Below are 17,769 nucleotides of genomic sequence, written 5' to 3' on the forward strand. Positions count from 1 at the left end.
CCAAGTGTACAGGTGCAGTTATGCCACAACATAACTGAAGCTTACCACAGAGCAAAAGGGTGCTGAATTAACTAATGGACAAAATCATTCTATTTGGGTTGGTACCCTTATAAGAAACTGGTCGCTCATCTTCTTTGTTAGCTGTCTTTAATACCTGATTATAATCTCACAAACTGTTCTTAGCAACCTGAGAACAAACCCAATGTTACATTCCTCAGCTACGTTTCTCCTCTACAACAGGAGTTGGTTTTCTTCTGTATGAAGAAATGGGTTGTTTTTTCTATTATCTTCCTCAGTAATGACATGCACTCATGAAGAAAATGATGAAATTCAAAGTTAAATAGAAATTTGGAAAGGTATCGTCGTTAACGCAGAAAACTTCACCGTAAATAGATATCAATACAACAGCCCACTCTACACTAGAAGCTAAGATGATCTTTATTAGATAATGAAAAAGAAAATCCATAAAAATCATGTTCAGTAAAATCAGGACAGGAAAGCAGTAGTGCAGAAACAAAATGTATCTGCACTATGTAAACAAAGACATGATGAGCAACAAGAAAACTAAACCAGCTGTAAAACTGCTTTAATAGGTCAGGATTTGAAATTTAGTACCTCTAGTATCAGCTGAGATTTTTTTCCTCTATTTTTGTTAGTGGTGCAAACATAAATAACTGGGATTTAGACTGTTGTTATGATCTATCGCTGACCTGAGGTAGATACAGAAAGGTTTTGGCTGCTGCACTGAGTCTGCCAAACAAGCAATGATATCTCCTTAGAACCAGATTGTAGTGAGGGCTAAGACTGTTGCTAGAGACATCACATGGCTGCAGGGATTCTGCCACAGCTCCATGCCTTGTTTTTCCAATTTAATCCCTATCTCACCTGTGATGATGACACTTCTCCCTTGTTTTTTGGATGCAGAAGTCACTAGAAACAATGAAATTTTGTAATTTTCTCTGGAATTATATTTATTAAAGAATGATTCTAAATTCCAGACTAGAATGAATTTTGACGTTCTCTATGCTCACTAACTTCAGCTATGCATGTAACAAACTAGAATAGAATGTCAGAGACATACAAAAGAAACAGGGAAATGGACAACATATTGAAAACAACCAAATGAAGAATAAAGAAACAAATACCTATCGGAAAGTTTCCTTATTTTCTTTCTTCTCTGTAGCCACATCTTTACTTCAGGTGTTGATTCAGGAGTCGGCTTGGTATGATCAATGGTATATAAATCTTTGCCTTGTTTCCACAGCTGGTATCTGTCTGGCTGAAACTTTCTCACAAAAACGTCCATGGAAATTGTGACCATGTCTTTCCTGCAGGTGCACTGCAAAACAACAGAGGAACTTGAGTGACAAGTTGTATAATATGCCACAGCTTGTAGTTAACAAAATCAAAAACAAAAATCCCACATGTGAAATCCAATTCTTCTAGTGGTAAGAACATTTAAAGTTGTTAACTCAGAAAAAAATGTGATATTCCAGGATATTACAGAGGTACTTCAGCCCAGTTAAGACTTGACTAAGTTCTAAAGCTAAGAACAAAAAGAAGCCATACCCTTACTTCTGTCTCTATTAACTGTGCTTTGTAATTTTAAGCATAATATATTGAATCCAAACGCTGCACAAATCCTCAGCAGCATCATTTGTTATTTTCTTCTTAAAAATAAGTGACATACTAGTCACACACCCAAAAGGTATTAGCAGGCATTTATAGGGTTCCAACTTCTACATCTCTTCTAATGAGAAATTTGTTAGTTAAGAAATGCACAGAAGTACCACACCAACTTTCTGTTTTGTTTGTGTTTTCCCACAAAGAGGAAGGAACAGGCAAGAATGGGAGCAGACACTTCAAAATTTTATGTTTTAAGGCCTAGAACAGAATGTTATTAACCTGTAATCTAGCCTTCTGTGCAATGTACACCTCAAAATGTCATGCACTACTTCCCTCATCAACTTCACTTTGGTCTCTGATCAATAATCTTCATATTGTTTTCTTTCAAATCCTGCTTATCAGTAGAATATTTTACACCAGTTGAATTCACACTTAACAATTGTGAAAATGGGATTCTTTGAAAGAAATGCTGTAAATGCTAAGAGATGATTTTATATCTGAAGTTATTTTTTCAAAGCTTCAAAATACTATAAGAGGCTGTGATAAATAAATCAATATGCCTGCAGTACATGCATTTTCCAGATTGAAAGCAAATTGGCTAAAAAATAGATTCTTAAGTGGAAAAACTTTCAAAGAGTTTAATACTATAGATAAATGACTCTTAATGGGCAAAACTGAGATAATGTTTTCTTTAAGGTAAACAGTGATATACAAAAAATGCTAAATACATAGTCTGGCTTTCCAGATTGCTACAGTTAATTTAAAAGGAGTGAAAAAAAAACATGCAAGGTGTTTACTCTTATAAAAATTGAAACATGCTTGTGATGGACTGCTAGTGTTTATTAGCTTGCTTTCTGTAGAATAATGCAAATTCTTTTGTCTGCTCTTTCTACTTATTTCTAATCTACCTTTCTTCTTCTTGAAAAGCGTAAGTAGTACAATGAAAAGAAAGAATCAAGGTGTGTTAACATGTTTGCTTTCCTTTCATTCTAAGAAAAAAATATGAAAACCTGAAGGCAAAAGCTAGAATATGGTAATGACTTAGTGGGAGTTTACTGCAAACACAAAATATTTTAAAATGACTTGCCAAATTTCAGTTAGCACAAGTGATTTTTTTTAAATTTAACATCAGATGAGGCCCAGTCTCCAGACAGAATTATCTTCTTGACCAAGTTTCTAAACTTAAGGATACAAATAATCTATTATTTCATTCTTTGAAACGATTATGTCTCAGAAGTGAGAAAAGTGTGTCACAAAATCATGGGGGTTGGAAGGGATCACTGGATATCATCCAGTCCAGCACACTGCTAAGGCAGATTTTCTACTGTGGATTGCACAGAATTCTGTTTTCTTTCTTCAAAAGGTAATCCTGTGCTTTTATCGTTGGTACACTTGTAGTATGATGTATTCTTTTTTTTTTTTCATTAAATGCCTAGCTCCATGAAGTATCTCTGAATTTATATTATGTTCGTTATGTACGTATTCATTATGCTCATTAAGTACAACATTCTCTGCTGGAAAGTTTCCTCCCCATTTTGAATTTAGAATGGGGTGAGTTTCTGAATAATCAGGTAAGGTACGCAGTACCCATATTCAATGCTACCATCACAGCCTCATTCCACACAATTCCAAATATTCCTACCAAAACACATTAGAGCTCTGTCCCAATAAAGTCTCTACTAGTACTGTGTAGTAATATGTAGAGACTGTCATGCAGAATAGCCATGTGCAACTTCAGACTAGAGCTATCACAAAGTTAGCTTCAGAATCCTACATCAAAATATGGCAGAAAAAAAAAATTAACTCCTCCATCTACATATAGACAGCAGAAATACACTGCAGCTGAACTGCACACTTCAGCTTTTCTGCTGAAAAGTCAGTTACCACCACTTCAATAAGCACAGTTTAGAAGAATCTGACATGATAGACTGGATACTGTTGAACTACAATTTAAAGATAATTCTTAAAAACTTCTAATTCTAAAATGAATGGTTAAGTTTCAAATATATACAATCTACTCGAAGAATAATAATGTTATCAGTTTAAAACCATATTTAACTAACATGTCTAAATTTACAGTCAGTTAAATCTCACATTCAGCTAAAAAATATGGCTAGATTAAGTAATCTGAATGTCAACATCAATACGCTGCATTTTCACAACGCCACTCTATAATGGAAGATTATGAAAAGAAGAAGAAGCTGGGGATGAAAGGACTGAGCAAAGCACTGCCAAAGAAGTCCTGGGGTGCCTCTCCTATAAGGACAGACTGAAAGAGATGGATCTGTTCAGCCTGGAGAAAGGAAGGCACCAAGGTGACCTGATAGTGGCTTATCAGTATCTAAAGGGGAGCTACAGGAAAGAAGGGGACAGACTTTTCAGCAGGGCCTGCTGTGACAGGACAGTGGGAAAGGATTTCAAGCCTAAAAAGGGGAAAGTTAGGTAGGAAGAAAAACATCTTTTGCACTGAAGGTAGGAAGGCACTGGAACAGGTTGCCCACAGAAGTGATTACTGCCACATTCCTGGAGACTTTCAAGGCCAGGCTGGACCAAGCCCCGGGCAACCTGTGGTAGTTGTGGATGTCCCTGTTCATTGCAGGAGAGTGGGTCAAATGACCTTTAAAGTTCCCTTCCAACCCTAAAGATTTTATGATTCTATGATTGTAAGAAAAGTAAACTCTGAAATTGTGGTTTTAATCAGTTGCATTTGATATTAGTTTTTATTCAAAAGTAGCTGATCAGAATTCTCTTTTTCAAATAAAATCTATCTATTCACTTATCAATCTGTGTACAGATACTCTGTGAAAGACTTGACATCATTTGAAACTGTTTCTCTCATTCATCATATCCTTGATCAGTCACAATAAACAGTAACAGAAAAGGAACTGAAGTATGTGGAGAGAGGAAGGTGCATATGAAGTTGGTGCATTACAAGATTTTTCATTTCTAAAAATAATATATGTAATATGTACAAGAAACACTATTATCTCTCAATTCACACACAAAATCCCTTCCAAATTCAAGATGCATTGCACTACATGCAGGAGAAACTGTTGTTTAAATAAAAATGTAAAGTATCACTGTTTTTTCTGTTAGCTGTAAGACTTCCAGCAGTTTGTTGGGAGGTGGAGGGGGGGGAGAGAGAACATTATTTGAACCCAAAGAATTAAAAAACATCAAGAAAAAATGCATTGTCTGATGGAATCATAATAATACATGAAAAGAATTATGTTTAAGTGAGGCACAGAATTTCTGTCTTTCAGCAGTCTTTGATGAATTTCCACTACGTTTTAACAGCTCTATTGCAAGTGGTTTAAAAAGAAATACCAGATACTAGGAATATAATTGATTTTTTTTTCTAGACGTCTAAGCTGCTAAAGACGTAAACCTCTGAGTAAAAAGTAATGGAGAAATATCATGCTCAGCACTACTACTGCCTGCCTGAAATACAGAATATATAGAAACATATATACAGAAATATATACAGAAAATACAGAAGACAAGCTTCTAGCTACTGTAGTAGCTAGATAATTGGATCAACATTTGGAATTACCATATTAGACAGTAAAATCAGGCATTTTCTGAAAACTAATTTGACTCACTTTCCCTAAAATAATCAAAGGGAAAAAAAATGGAAAGAATGAAAAAAAATAAATACCAGTGATTTTGATAGATAAATTGGAAAAGGTTTTTTGAGGTTTTTCTTGGTGGGAACAATGTTCCTTTTCCATTTCTCATTAGACTGACATACAGCTGACAGTTACAGGATTTCCAGCTTCTGAGAAAAAGTGAAGTAAAACTAACATCATTCTGATTACCAAGCCAAACCTCAAGGGATACAGGCACAGGGCGTACCACTTTATACTATAATATTTAGTATATTACATTCACAGATGATAATATTAATCACCTAATGTATTTAAGAGAAGATCTCAAATCAAAGATGTTAGATCCCTAAATCATATAATCAGGAAAATGAAAACAATAAAAAAATACCAGCCACTACTTCTGCAGCCTGCCCCAGTGAGCAGACAAACATGACTGTCTCTGGCCACTATCTACCAGTATTTGTACTATAGGAGTTATCTTCACCACCCAGTAACCCCCTTGGTGGCAGGTAACAAAAGATGACAGAAAGGGCAAGTTCAGAACATTCTGGCCAAGACTGGTATGTAGAAATGAGAGAACATTAGATACTCCACAGCATACCTAATACAGCCCTGCCTACAGATAAAATATTATTCACAAATAAAATATTTATTGATTTATTAATTTTATTGATTTATTGATTTATTGAATTATTCAAATTCACAAATAATGTACATAATCCACAAGACAAAAAATCATGTAAAAGGCAGCTAGCTGATGTTGGGATGTTGCAAACATCCCAACCCATACAACAAAAGGAGTTATTTTCTACGTGCAGAAGAATCCCTCTGAAACATGCTCTTCAATCAAAGATTAGTAAGATAATCAGAGTAATTAAGAGAACAAAATCCTCTCCCAGTCTTTTGGTATTATAACATCATCAAAGTAGCAATTACTTCTATTTTTTCATCTATCATAAAGACACAGCTTGGAGGTAAGCAATTCAGATGACATTTATTAGTAAATGCAGGCCTTTTTAGCAATGTGGGAGTAGAAGAATATATCAGCAACTTCAACCAATTGGTGTAAACAAATGTGATACATATTTGCAATGAGAAAAAACTACTTATGCAAGGCATGCTTAGCCACAATTTTTTTTTTTTTTTTTTTTCCAAATAAAAGTTATTTATAAATGGAAGCAAAGAATAACTGCTTTGTATTTAAAAAAAAAACAACAAATTATTCTCATTTGTTGCTCTAATTCAGAAAAACTGAGATGAACATGTCAAGCTTCTAGATCTATGCCTGTTTGACACCTACCCAGGCATATTTTAAAATAGCATCCTTTACCTAACTACTCTCAGTGACACAATGGTAGGATTCATGTTTTGACCAGCCATATTTTGACCATATCACATCAACATTAGGACCTAAAAAAAACCTCTTAGATTTTTTTTAGACAATTAAGAACTAGTACACTTCCCTCCTTTACGTAACCATTTTTTAAGAAAAAATTGTTATATCTTTTACACTGTAGGTAAAATTTCACTCTGTACACCTGCGGACAGCAAAAGAAACGAAAATTTCACTTCGTAAAAGGAGAATGAATATCTATAAAACATAAAACAAAGAAACAAACAGGATAAAGAAAGCATCAGGCTGTTAAACTTTATATGCTATACAAAACACAGTCAAAAAAATGCACTCTGAAAGTCATCTAGTCAAGGCATTTAGAATCACACAATCACTGAAGTTGGAAAGACCTCCACGATCTAGTCCACCTACCAGCAATATTTCCCCATTATACCACATCCATTAGTACAAGTCTAAACCATGACCCTTAGAACAGGATTTCTCAAATCACACTTTTTCATGTACTTTCCTAACTGTTTCCAGTGATTAAAGCTTTCTTCACAGTACACTGGCAATGATGAATTTATTGGAGATATACATTTTATTTATTTATTTACTTGGATTCTTTTCCCCAGTTTAACTTCAACTGCACCATTTAACAGACCATTCTACTGACTGTATTCCACCCTTGTTGCAATACCTTAAACAGATGATGCTCAAAAAAAATGAGAAATGTATTTTGATAAATTTCAATTAATAGGTGCAGTTAGAACTACATCCTATGGACTACCTATAGAACGAGTGTTTGTCAGGCAGTGTTTGCTTGCAGGACAGAATTTAATAAATCCTAGGAGCAATAACTGTTCTGTGCTACAGAATCAGGCAGTGATGCATTTTCACACTGACCTTCTGGAAACTTCTAGGCAGAAACCTTTGATATTAGTTAACCATCTACGCAAACTGCAATAAAGCAAGCCTTCCTCTAACAGTCAGAGAAAATACAAGCAGATCCTTCTCACATCCAGTCATACAAAACACAAATTCAAAACATCACTTTCTATAAAGGCCTTTTTATACATTCCACAATGTGTTAAATAACAGAACAAAATACTTCTAATAAAATCATTATTTGTATTCACATATGCATAAGCAAACAGACTGCAATACTTGTAAAATAGTCCAATATTTAAACACTGCATTAAAAAATATTTTTTTACTTGATTTCTATTTCCAATTTACTTTCCACTTACTCATTATGCCACCTATACATCCCTCCACCAAAAAAAAAGGATTTTTTTATATTTCAAAATATAAAAACATAGAACTGATTCCATCAGAGCCAGATGCCACTGTGAAAACACATCTGTTTTCACACAGAGCACCAGCATTCTCTTGAAACCCCGAGAACAGAAACACTGACAGGAAATCACTGAAAGAAGGCCATCTTCTCCTACCTCCCAGACTTTCTTCCTGTTTATGTTATCCACCATTCCTAATTATACTTTCCTAGCTCAGAAGACCCAGAAATTACTGACTTAAGCACAAGTTCAGTGTACTGAAATAAGCAATGAAATTCAAAATAGAAGCTAAACAGCAGCCAATGATCCAAGGAACTTGATGGAAACATGTAAAGATCCAAATTACGGTATCTCTACATATAGCAAGGGGAGGGAAGAGGTTTATATATGTGTGATGACGTTACAGGCCACCCTGAACTTTAGCTTCTAATTGTCATTTAGAATAACAGACTAATATACAAGATAGCATGCTCACTCTTCATGTGTTGCTACCCATCCCAAAGATGACACAGGAAAAAAACAAGACTGTACTGTCATGTTTAGTGTAGCATAATGTAGCATCATTATCAACAATGCCGAACATACATAAGTAGAACAAGAACAGTAAAACTATGCCTCTGAAGCTTGACTGGTTTAAGGTTCCCTGTTTCTACTGTGTGTGCATGTCTGCTTTTTTGTGAAGGGTTTCTTTTTTCGAAGTAGTGGGAAGAAAGTTAATTTCCACAGTCACATTACTCTTGAGTATCCCAGTTCTGTAAATCTTCTGATAGTATCTTTCATCACTACTCTTACCCATTCAAAGATTGAATAATTAACTATTAGCATTTCTCTCTTCAATCCTTCTCCTTTCTTGCCAGTATTCCATCCTGGATGCCTACAAACAAAAAGAAACCCTTTGTCTGGAGCTTTTCTCTGCTGCACATCAACTGCCCCCTATCCTTGTCTTACTCTGTGTTGCTTACCTTTGTAGTACATTTGGACTGCCCTTCCTAAGCTCTAGAAGGTAAAGGCTTAACCTAAACTACGTCATAATGCTTGCACTAAAAACAGCAAGAATACTGACCTGTGAAGACATAATTTACTACAAATAAATTGACTTCCATCTCCTGAATACCTGAATTAACGTAAATATATTAACAAAAAGAATATTTTAAGTATAAAAATAGCCTGTGCAATCATATTTATATATTATGAACAATAAATTGTATTTGTTAGCCAGCTAATGCCAGTATACTATAATGCTATTCCTCATCTTCAGCATATAAATTCCACAGACATGACAGAATCACAGAATGTCTTGGGTTGGGAGGGACCTTAAAGACAATCCAGTTCCAACCTGCTACTGTGGGCACAGCTGCCAACCATCAGGCTGCCCAGGGCTCCATCCAACCTGGCATTCAACACCTTCAGGGATGGGGCATCCACAGCTTCTCTGTGAAATCCATTATAATGGATTTGCTTACCAAAGATCTATCAACTGCAAAAACAGGATTCACAAGCAACACAAGTACAGAAATTCTCAACATCTACATACATCCTTAGCTCTGTAGCTGTAGCAGAATTGAAATATACTGTTATTCAGTGAAATGGTAAATCTTATTAAAAAAAAATGTTCCTTCTCTACTCTGAACCAAAAAAAAATATTTTGCAAATTGGTGTTATTGATGCCATTTGGGGAAAAAGTTCAGGTTAGAACATACTGCAGATTTTAAGGGGGGTGGCAGACACGAAATATACACCTGATATGGGTGTACAGGCCAATGACTAAGAACCTTTCCCGCTATTCTGGGGGTCTTTTTATTGGCTAAACTAAATTGTTACTTCCATTTAAGGACCATTTACTAACACAACTATTAAATCTGTATATTATTATTAATGGTGCTAGTTATGCCAGTAAGTCAAATTCTGTCAGGGCTTTGAAATGAAATAAAAAAAAGAATTATAATCTTAAGACTTAACAATAATTTAAGAGTCACAGCAATTTAAATAAATGAGCACAGATTTTTTGACAGCAATTCGAATTTTATGGGTTTCCAAGCTAGTTGCCATTTTTAAGAATTTTGACTGCATCTACATCCAATCATGCTCACAAGTAGATATGCTGAAAACTGAATTCTGCTTAGACTTATCTAAAGCCTTAACACTGCTGGACATTTCACAACACTGCTTCTGAAGCACAATACAAAAAATAGGTTATTAATTAACAATATTATAAACTATTTTTAAAGTTGATAAAGCAATTTTTTTAAAATAGTTTTGAATGTAACAGTCAAGACACATTTTTCTCAGATTTCAGCTTCTAGCACACAGAATACTGTATTAAGAAATTTTAAGAACAACAAATTAACATTCTGAATAGTAAATTACAGTACACAATGGCATTTGTCTGGGCAAAGAAGAATTCAGCAATGAAATTCTTATGGGAGAGAAAAGATGTGGTCAAGTCTTGTGTGAAGAAGAGAAAGCACTGCTACATTCATTAAGTTAAGGTACATAATAAATAGCTGCAATAGCTTGGCTCCGTTTTTCAAGATCACTTGCCTAACATCTGTTACACATAGATATTTTGCAGCATCTGTACATACTGAGTCAAACAATAAGCTCAATAAACCACTGACAGGTTTATATACCAACAACCTCACCAGTTGTTAAGAGGAAAATCCAGAGGATAGGAATTGCAAGAATTAACACCTAACACAATCTTCTTCTAGACTGTGTTATCAATCTAATAAATCATTGCTTAGCCAATCAGATTCTTAAACTAAGTTCATGTTTCCCAAAAAACACTTCATTTGTACTCCTGCTCAGTACAACAGAACAAAATTTAGCAAACCTGAATGCTTTCTAGCAGACAATGAAGATATCAGTTCTATACACAAGCAGGAATTTGAGAACTCTTTGCAAATACTATTGTTTTTTTCCTGATAGCAGAAAAGAAGAAACCAGACCACAGAAAGAACTGTTTGTCAAAGTCACATCACAGACAGAACTGATACTAGAATGTATTTGATTCTCCACTCATTGATCCAAATGGTAAATCTTATTTCTGAATAGAAGAAAATTATTTTCACAGGCATCTTAAAATATCTTTTTCAGTCCTCTCTAACAAACCCAATTCTGCCGCAGAGAATGAAAGGAAAAACAAAATGCAGAGGGCAGAAAAACATTAATGAAAATCAAAGTAATGATCTGGCCCTACGAATATTGCAAAAAAGCAGTAAAGAGCAGAAATTAAACAATTTCCAGCTACCCTCTGACATAATTTGCCTTTTAACAAAACACAGTAAGGAAAGAAACAGTAGATATCCAGGGTTCTAGCTCTGTTTAACCCAATGAAATTTATCGAGCACTGTGATTTTTAAAAACAAAACAACAAAAAACAAACAAACAAAAACCTCCAATCTTCCAAGAAAAACAAAAAGACATAAAAAGCAATCCTGTCAGAAACAATGCAAACAAAAAAGCACTAAGAATAAATTTTTACATATGCAGTGTAGCCTTAAGGAATTGTCCTTCAAGCATCACTGGAAACAGCTATCTTAAAGCCTTTTAAAGGCAGAGGAGCTAAGAGCTGAATTAATCATGCAATAAATGCTGTCCTATGTAACTTCTGAGTTTTATTTATGTAGGTTATTGTTCACATTTCTACATGTCAAGTAAGTTTTTTTCCCAAAGAATCCCTACCAGTAATTTAAACCTAATCAAAGATGTTCCTTTTGGCCTACTACTGATCATTTGTTGTCAGAAATACTAGTTGTCCCATTAATGACAAGAAAACTACCTGTCAGTACTTTCAGCTCTTCAGAATGACCATGAGTTAAAACATAGCAGAGTAAGATCTCAGTCAATCAAGTTTGCTGGGAGGATTTTGAATCTATTAAAGAGGAACAGAATTACTACGTAAAGAGGGTATTATTTGCATACAGTTTTTGTATACAACTTTTTTTTTTTTTCTTAATCTGGCACACACAAAATTCTATACTTATGGCACTGCTCATATTTCAAATAAAGGCAGACTTCAAAGTCTTCCAGCAACAGATGTTTGGTGAATATGTTATCTTCATTGGTTTTGTTCTGTTTACTGGGCTTCCAGATTTTGAACACCCAAGCAACAATGAAAATCTTACTAACAATGGCATGTCATAAACAAGGTTGCCTGTTATCTTCGGATTAACACACTTCTCTCACCATTCAAAATTCTTGAAAAAACACTGCCAGAACATAAAGCAATTTGCTTTATGAGACTTATGCATGTAAAACACATACACGTATAAAGTACACATATAATGTCTACATACGTACGTGTATATATATAATGTACTAAAATTTTCATTTCTTTCAAAAACAGTTTGATAGTAGCAAATCCACCATGTCCTACCTTTTGAGGAGTTCATACTCCTTCCACAATTTCCTCTCAAACTGAGGCAGCAACAAAAGAAAGCAACTTTAAAGTTGTCTGAAATTTCCCCTTAGCACAGGAACACTCATAGCTACTACCAAATATAACCTGTTCAGCAACTGTCTTACATCAACAGCTTGGCAGGATTTCACATTGTGTTTTCCCCTTCCCACTACTTCATTAATTAAAGTAAAAACAAACAAAAAGACTTGTTAAACCTTTACAAGGACAAACAGAATATCCTCCACAAATGGGAGATTTTGTCTCATTGTTAACAATGCCACTGAGGATAATGCTGTTCTGACATGATGAGAACACAAGCTTTGTAACATAGCTTGTCTAGATTTGGGAAAATATGAGAGGAGGTGGACACAAAATGACAGTAAGGAGGAAATAGTAGAGTCCTTTATGACTTTATCCTCTAATACATAAAAGCTGTATGGAAATCCCATCAAAACTTTTCATGTTCAGACATCGGCACATTCTCCGTATAAATGCTTCCAGGTCTGTGAACCGAGCAGCTCAAAACATACCACTGGCATCCAGGACACGAAAACCCAGTGCTCACAAGCTAACTGTCATGGTTAGTATCTTGGAACAGTAGCTTGGTTAGTATCTTGGAACAGTAGGTGAACTATTAAAATTACTCAAAAATACAACTTGCAAAAATGTAAGAGCCAAAAGAGTGGAACAACAGCATTATATATTTCACTGCCACAAAAAAAAAAAAAAAAAAAAATAGAGTAGAACCAAAGGAAATTTCCTCAGATGAAGTGTGCATTCAAAATAGGGTTAAACCACCCCTAGACATTTCTGAAAGAAATTGAGTATGTTTCTGTTGACTAAGGCTCTTGCACACAAAAAACCCACACTCACTGACGCGAAACAAAGCTCCTTCTAGCAAGTACTGACTTATCAACAAATACATCATTGTCATTAAAGATCCTAGAGAAACATCTGCCAACAGTCATGGAAAATTGAATTCCTTCCTGGAAAATATGAGTTTCCAAAACAAAGTAAACTAACTAAATAAATAAATAAATAAATAGTATTTGAAAATCAACAGACTCTGTACAAACACACTGAATTACATTTATACTCCTAATGAAAAAAATGTCAGACCATTCAAAGCAATGGAATTACCTTACTCTCAAGTGAAAAAAAGAACGACTGCCTATTGAGGATGTAGGCCTTGCTGGGTTACAGTCTCTAAATGTATGATAACCAAATGAAGGACGACTTTGACAGAAGGCAATAGCCAACACTTCTCTCACTTCAGATAATTGAGCATAGATCTGCGTTTTGCTATCAAGGAAATACAAAAGGAAAAAAAAAAAAACCAACAACCTGGTATTGCAGAATAATAATATCACACACACTGGACCTTAAAAACTTTAGAAGCAAAACCTGTATAACTATCTGTAGACAGCTGATAAAAGCACAGAAAACTGCACTGACACACGGTCTTTCTTCTCCACTCCTACTCACAGTCACACTCACAATCTTCTATCTTCTGAAATTGGGAAGGTACTACCGCTAGCGATCTGCATGATTGCAAAGTATGTACCATTAATGTATTCTCTGCAAGACTGCATGATTATACATGTTTACACTAATTCATACCAACCCTACCACAATTCCTTGGTGTTAGAAGCCTATAAAGATCTATGTTCAATATAGTATTTTCTTCGATTCCAAAACAGTATTTCTTCAATAGAATGTAGCCAAAGGATGAGTCTTGATAGATCAAGTGTGCTCTAACTACACCTCCTAGCCATGCGTTAGCATTTTGAAATGTGAACTCAATAAAGAATATGAGAAAAGTTATCATTCTTCTTTTTGGACAGACGTAGAATATAAAAGGATCTTACAAGGTCTATGTGCCTTCTTTCATAATGACTTTCTAAATAATCTGAACTGTTATCCAATTGTTCCATACATCTTGACAAAAGCTCACAATTACATCACAATATGATGTTATTGTTAATATATTATTAATACTTCTGCCAATGAACACCAATATTTTACCAACAATATTGCAAGGTTTTAAAGAGCCACTAAATCACGACCTAAGCATCACATCTATGTATGGCAACTCAACCACTTCCCTGGGCAGCAGGGACTCTATCAGTGAAGAAATATTCCCTAATATTCTTACTGTCTGGGAGACTAACCCTCAGTTTGCTACCACTTCCTCTGAGGTAACTGTACAGTAACAGTACAGAGCAGTAAGGTCTCCCTCAGCCTCCTTTTCTCTAGGCTAAATAACCCTGTATCCCATAGCCACTCTCCCTAAGACTTGTTCTCTACATCTTTCAACAGCTTTGTTGCCCTTTCCTGGACCAGTGAATGGAACTTACGTAGTCACAATGTCTAATATAAATTAATGAAGCTCCCATAGGAAAAAAAAAAACAAAAAACACAAAAACAAACAAACAAACAAACAAACAAACAAAAAAACTAGAGCTACTTTCCTGGGCCTGAAATTTAAGATAAATAGTTCATCACCAGTAGCTGCTTGATGATTTCAAGATAATAAGGTAATCAGCTTTACTTCATCACAATCAAACCACTGGGATATTAAATATGAAACATTTTAACTGAAGTTTTTTGGTATGCATAAGAGCATAAATACTGTTCTGACACTGAGACTTCCTTAACAACATCTGGTTTAATCAAATAAACAGGATTTTATGCAGAGTTCACATTACTGTGGATATTATTTAAAGAACATAAAACATATTCTTTTACTGATTTTACTTCATTCTAAAGCATACATTCATTCCACCTGAAATAAATAAAACTGCTATTGAAACGTAAAGGCTTCAACATCAGACAAATACCTTGCTGACACCTTCATGCAAAACAACAGTATATTACACACTCTTCCCTCAGAAAAGCCTTTGGACCAGGTCTGTACCTGGTAGAGAGGGAACTGATAAGACCAAACAAATGGTCCTGTGTGATATCTTGGTGGCTTTTTCATCTGTGCAAAGTCCATTAGTCAGACAGCACCCATCCAAAAGGAAAAAAAATGCTTTATCAACTATGTATTAACTTCCAGCAGTCCAATACATTTCTACAGGATGTTCCATCCACACCTGCAGCTAGCCTCAAATCTATTACAAACAGAGCTGGTGTAGTTCCATAGGCTAGCAGATAGTACAAAAGAATCCATGATAATTCAAACTCATTCTGGCCAACTGTATTCCCGGTCACAGAAAAATACATCTCTGTGTTATATACAGTCACACAAGAAAGGCTATATAGACAAATGTGTAAAAGGAAGCAGTATATGAGTATACGCTGTTCTTTTATTTACGCTTGAAAAATTCCTGTTATGATTTATGAACTGTAAAAAAATAAAACATGCATAAATATGTTTGCCATTCATAAATATGTTATTTAGGACAAAAAAACCTAAGCAGCAACAGCTCTCTATTAAAAAGTGCATTTTTAAATTTAATATTAAAAAAGCCTTTATTCGGCTGTGTGACACAATAAAGTGAAGTCAGGGAAAAAGAAAGTAGCTTTAGAAGTATAGAACAAAAGATGAATATAAATACTCCTAACTGTTCTAGTTGTGCATTAAATATATTTTTTATACTTATATACTCAATATTGCAAAACTGAAATGCTTACTCTGTCTTTTCACACTGAAACGAAAAAGGTAAACTTCCTCTCTATGTAAGCAGCTAATTAAACCATTCCCAACAAAGATAACTTAAAAGAATAACAATTTGTTGAGCAGTGTCATTAGTTTTTAATGGATACTTTCTTTGTTTGCTGCACATATAAAAAGCCACCAAATATTTAAAGAAAATCAAAGTTTACATTCTACAGTTGGCCTAAGGATCCTAACTCAACAAACACTGTTGAGATCAAGTTTGATGTAGTGTCCAAAATTCTGGACATTTTCATTCCATTTTGAAGATGTGAAGATGGAAGTGAAAGTGTCAGTTCTGATTCACAAGAGCATTCCCTCTAAGTTCAAGTGTGGCAGTCAAACATGAATCCACTTCACACTGCCCTCAAAGAATCACCACTCGCATTTGATTCAGGGAAAAACTATCATTATGTCCTCACATCAACATGATTATTCCCAAAAGTAAAGACTAATGTCAAATTACATGTCTTGATTATTTAGCAGCAGGACCTGACAGAGAAGAAATTAATCTATGCAGAGAGCGAAAGAGAATACGTAAATATCTTCAGATAAGATGGAAATGACCACAGAATTTTTATTTCTGCCTTATTCCCTGCTAAACATATGTAAGTGCTTTAAGGCCAAATTCTAGAAGATAGCACTTACAAGTTTTGTGTTCAGCACGGGACTCTGAATACTTAATAGGGTTATTTTTTATTTATATTGCATGTGATAAGAGCAAATTAGATCATTAAATTTTAACATTCCATGAAGAAATGATAATGGCTTTCTGATGATGTTGGAATAGTCTGTATAAAACTTTTGCGTTTACTTTTCCAGTGTGATCAGCATCTTGTTTTATTGCGCAGATGTCACTCTACCAAATTATTATTGGATTGTTCCATCTTTAAATAGATAATTCTACGCCATATGTTTGTGCAGGAATAAAGATTCTTGCTTTGGAACATACCATATTGCTCTTTCTCACTAAAATACAGTTAAAGAATTAATGTTTAACAGACACATGCTGCGTGTCTATTCAACCTGCCTCAGGGGAGGACATGACACAGAAAGGGTAAAGTTGCTTGATGTTGTTTTCACCTGTAACCATCTCTAGTCAAAAAGAACTAGTAATTTAATCTCAAGATTTGTACGCTAAAAAAATCACAACAGTTAAGATGAAGGAACAGAGAGTTATATTCTTTGATAAGTTGCCTTTAAGCTTATCTTCTGAAAAAACACAGTTTCTTCAGCTTCTGCTCACTTCAATGGGAGCTGAAGATACAACGTGGAATTAGGTATTTTATGAACACAGGTAGATTAAGGGGAAAGAAAAACTGCATTGAAGAGAAACCCAGATGGAAAACAACTTAGGAAAAAAAAAAGTTACGAGTTTCAAAGAAGGGTCAACAAAATTGTTTTTTAATCCATCTTTCTAAAATTCATCTTTAGCAGATCATATTTTTTATTTTGCAAAAAACAGCACTGAGATGTGCACTTTAAAAACTTTTTCCTTTTTCTTTTCACATACTTGTGAAATACTATCCCTTCTATCCTGTTTGCTCTGAAAAGGAAACATGAACATTTCAAGCTCCAGAGCTATTTCACACAAATACTGAAGAAAATGCAATGGAAGTATAGTATGATACATCCTGTTGTTTTTGGAAACTTCTTCAGAGGATGTCAAATGTAGTAAACTGAGCTGTTAAAAAGCCCTATCAAAGTCTGCATGAAATAAATCACCTAACAAAAAGCCAACAATTATGACAGCAATTTCCACAACCAAATCTCTTTTGCCAGGTACCTATCAAGTGAGGCAAGAATTTCAAGGATTATTTCTTTTCATATTCATTTCTTTC

The 17,769-nt window shown here is 34.7% G+C and overlaps 1 protein-coding gene across 4 annotated transcripts in view; it reads right to left on the reverse strand.

Moving 5' to 3' along the window:
- KDM4C (lysine demethylase 4C) overlaps nucleotides 1-17,769 on the reverse strand; it is a 299,770-nt gene that overhangs the window by 138,740 nt on the left and 143,261 nt on the right. For all 4 annotated transcript variants that reach the window (XM_052700472.1, XM_052700471.1, XM_052700470.1 and 1 more), the window contains one exon: nucleotides 1,146-1,339. In XM_052700472.1, the coding sequence (XP_052556432.1) occupies nucleotides 1,146-1,339 (194 nt within the window). The remainder of the gene's footprint in view (nucleotides 1-1,145; nucleotides 1,340-17,769) is intronic.

Source organism: Tympanuchus pallidicinctus, unplaced genomic scaffold, assembly GCF_026119805.1.
Source record: "Tympanuchus pallidicinctus isolate F22 unplaced genomic scaffold, pur_lepc_1.0 scaffold4, whole genome shotgun sequence".
Lineage (NCBI taxonomy): Eukaryota > Metazoa > Chordata > Aves > Galliformes > Phasianidae > Tympanuchus > Tympanuchus pallidicinctus.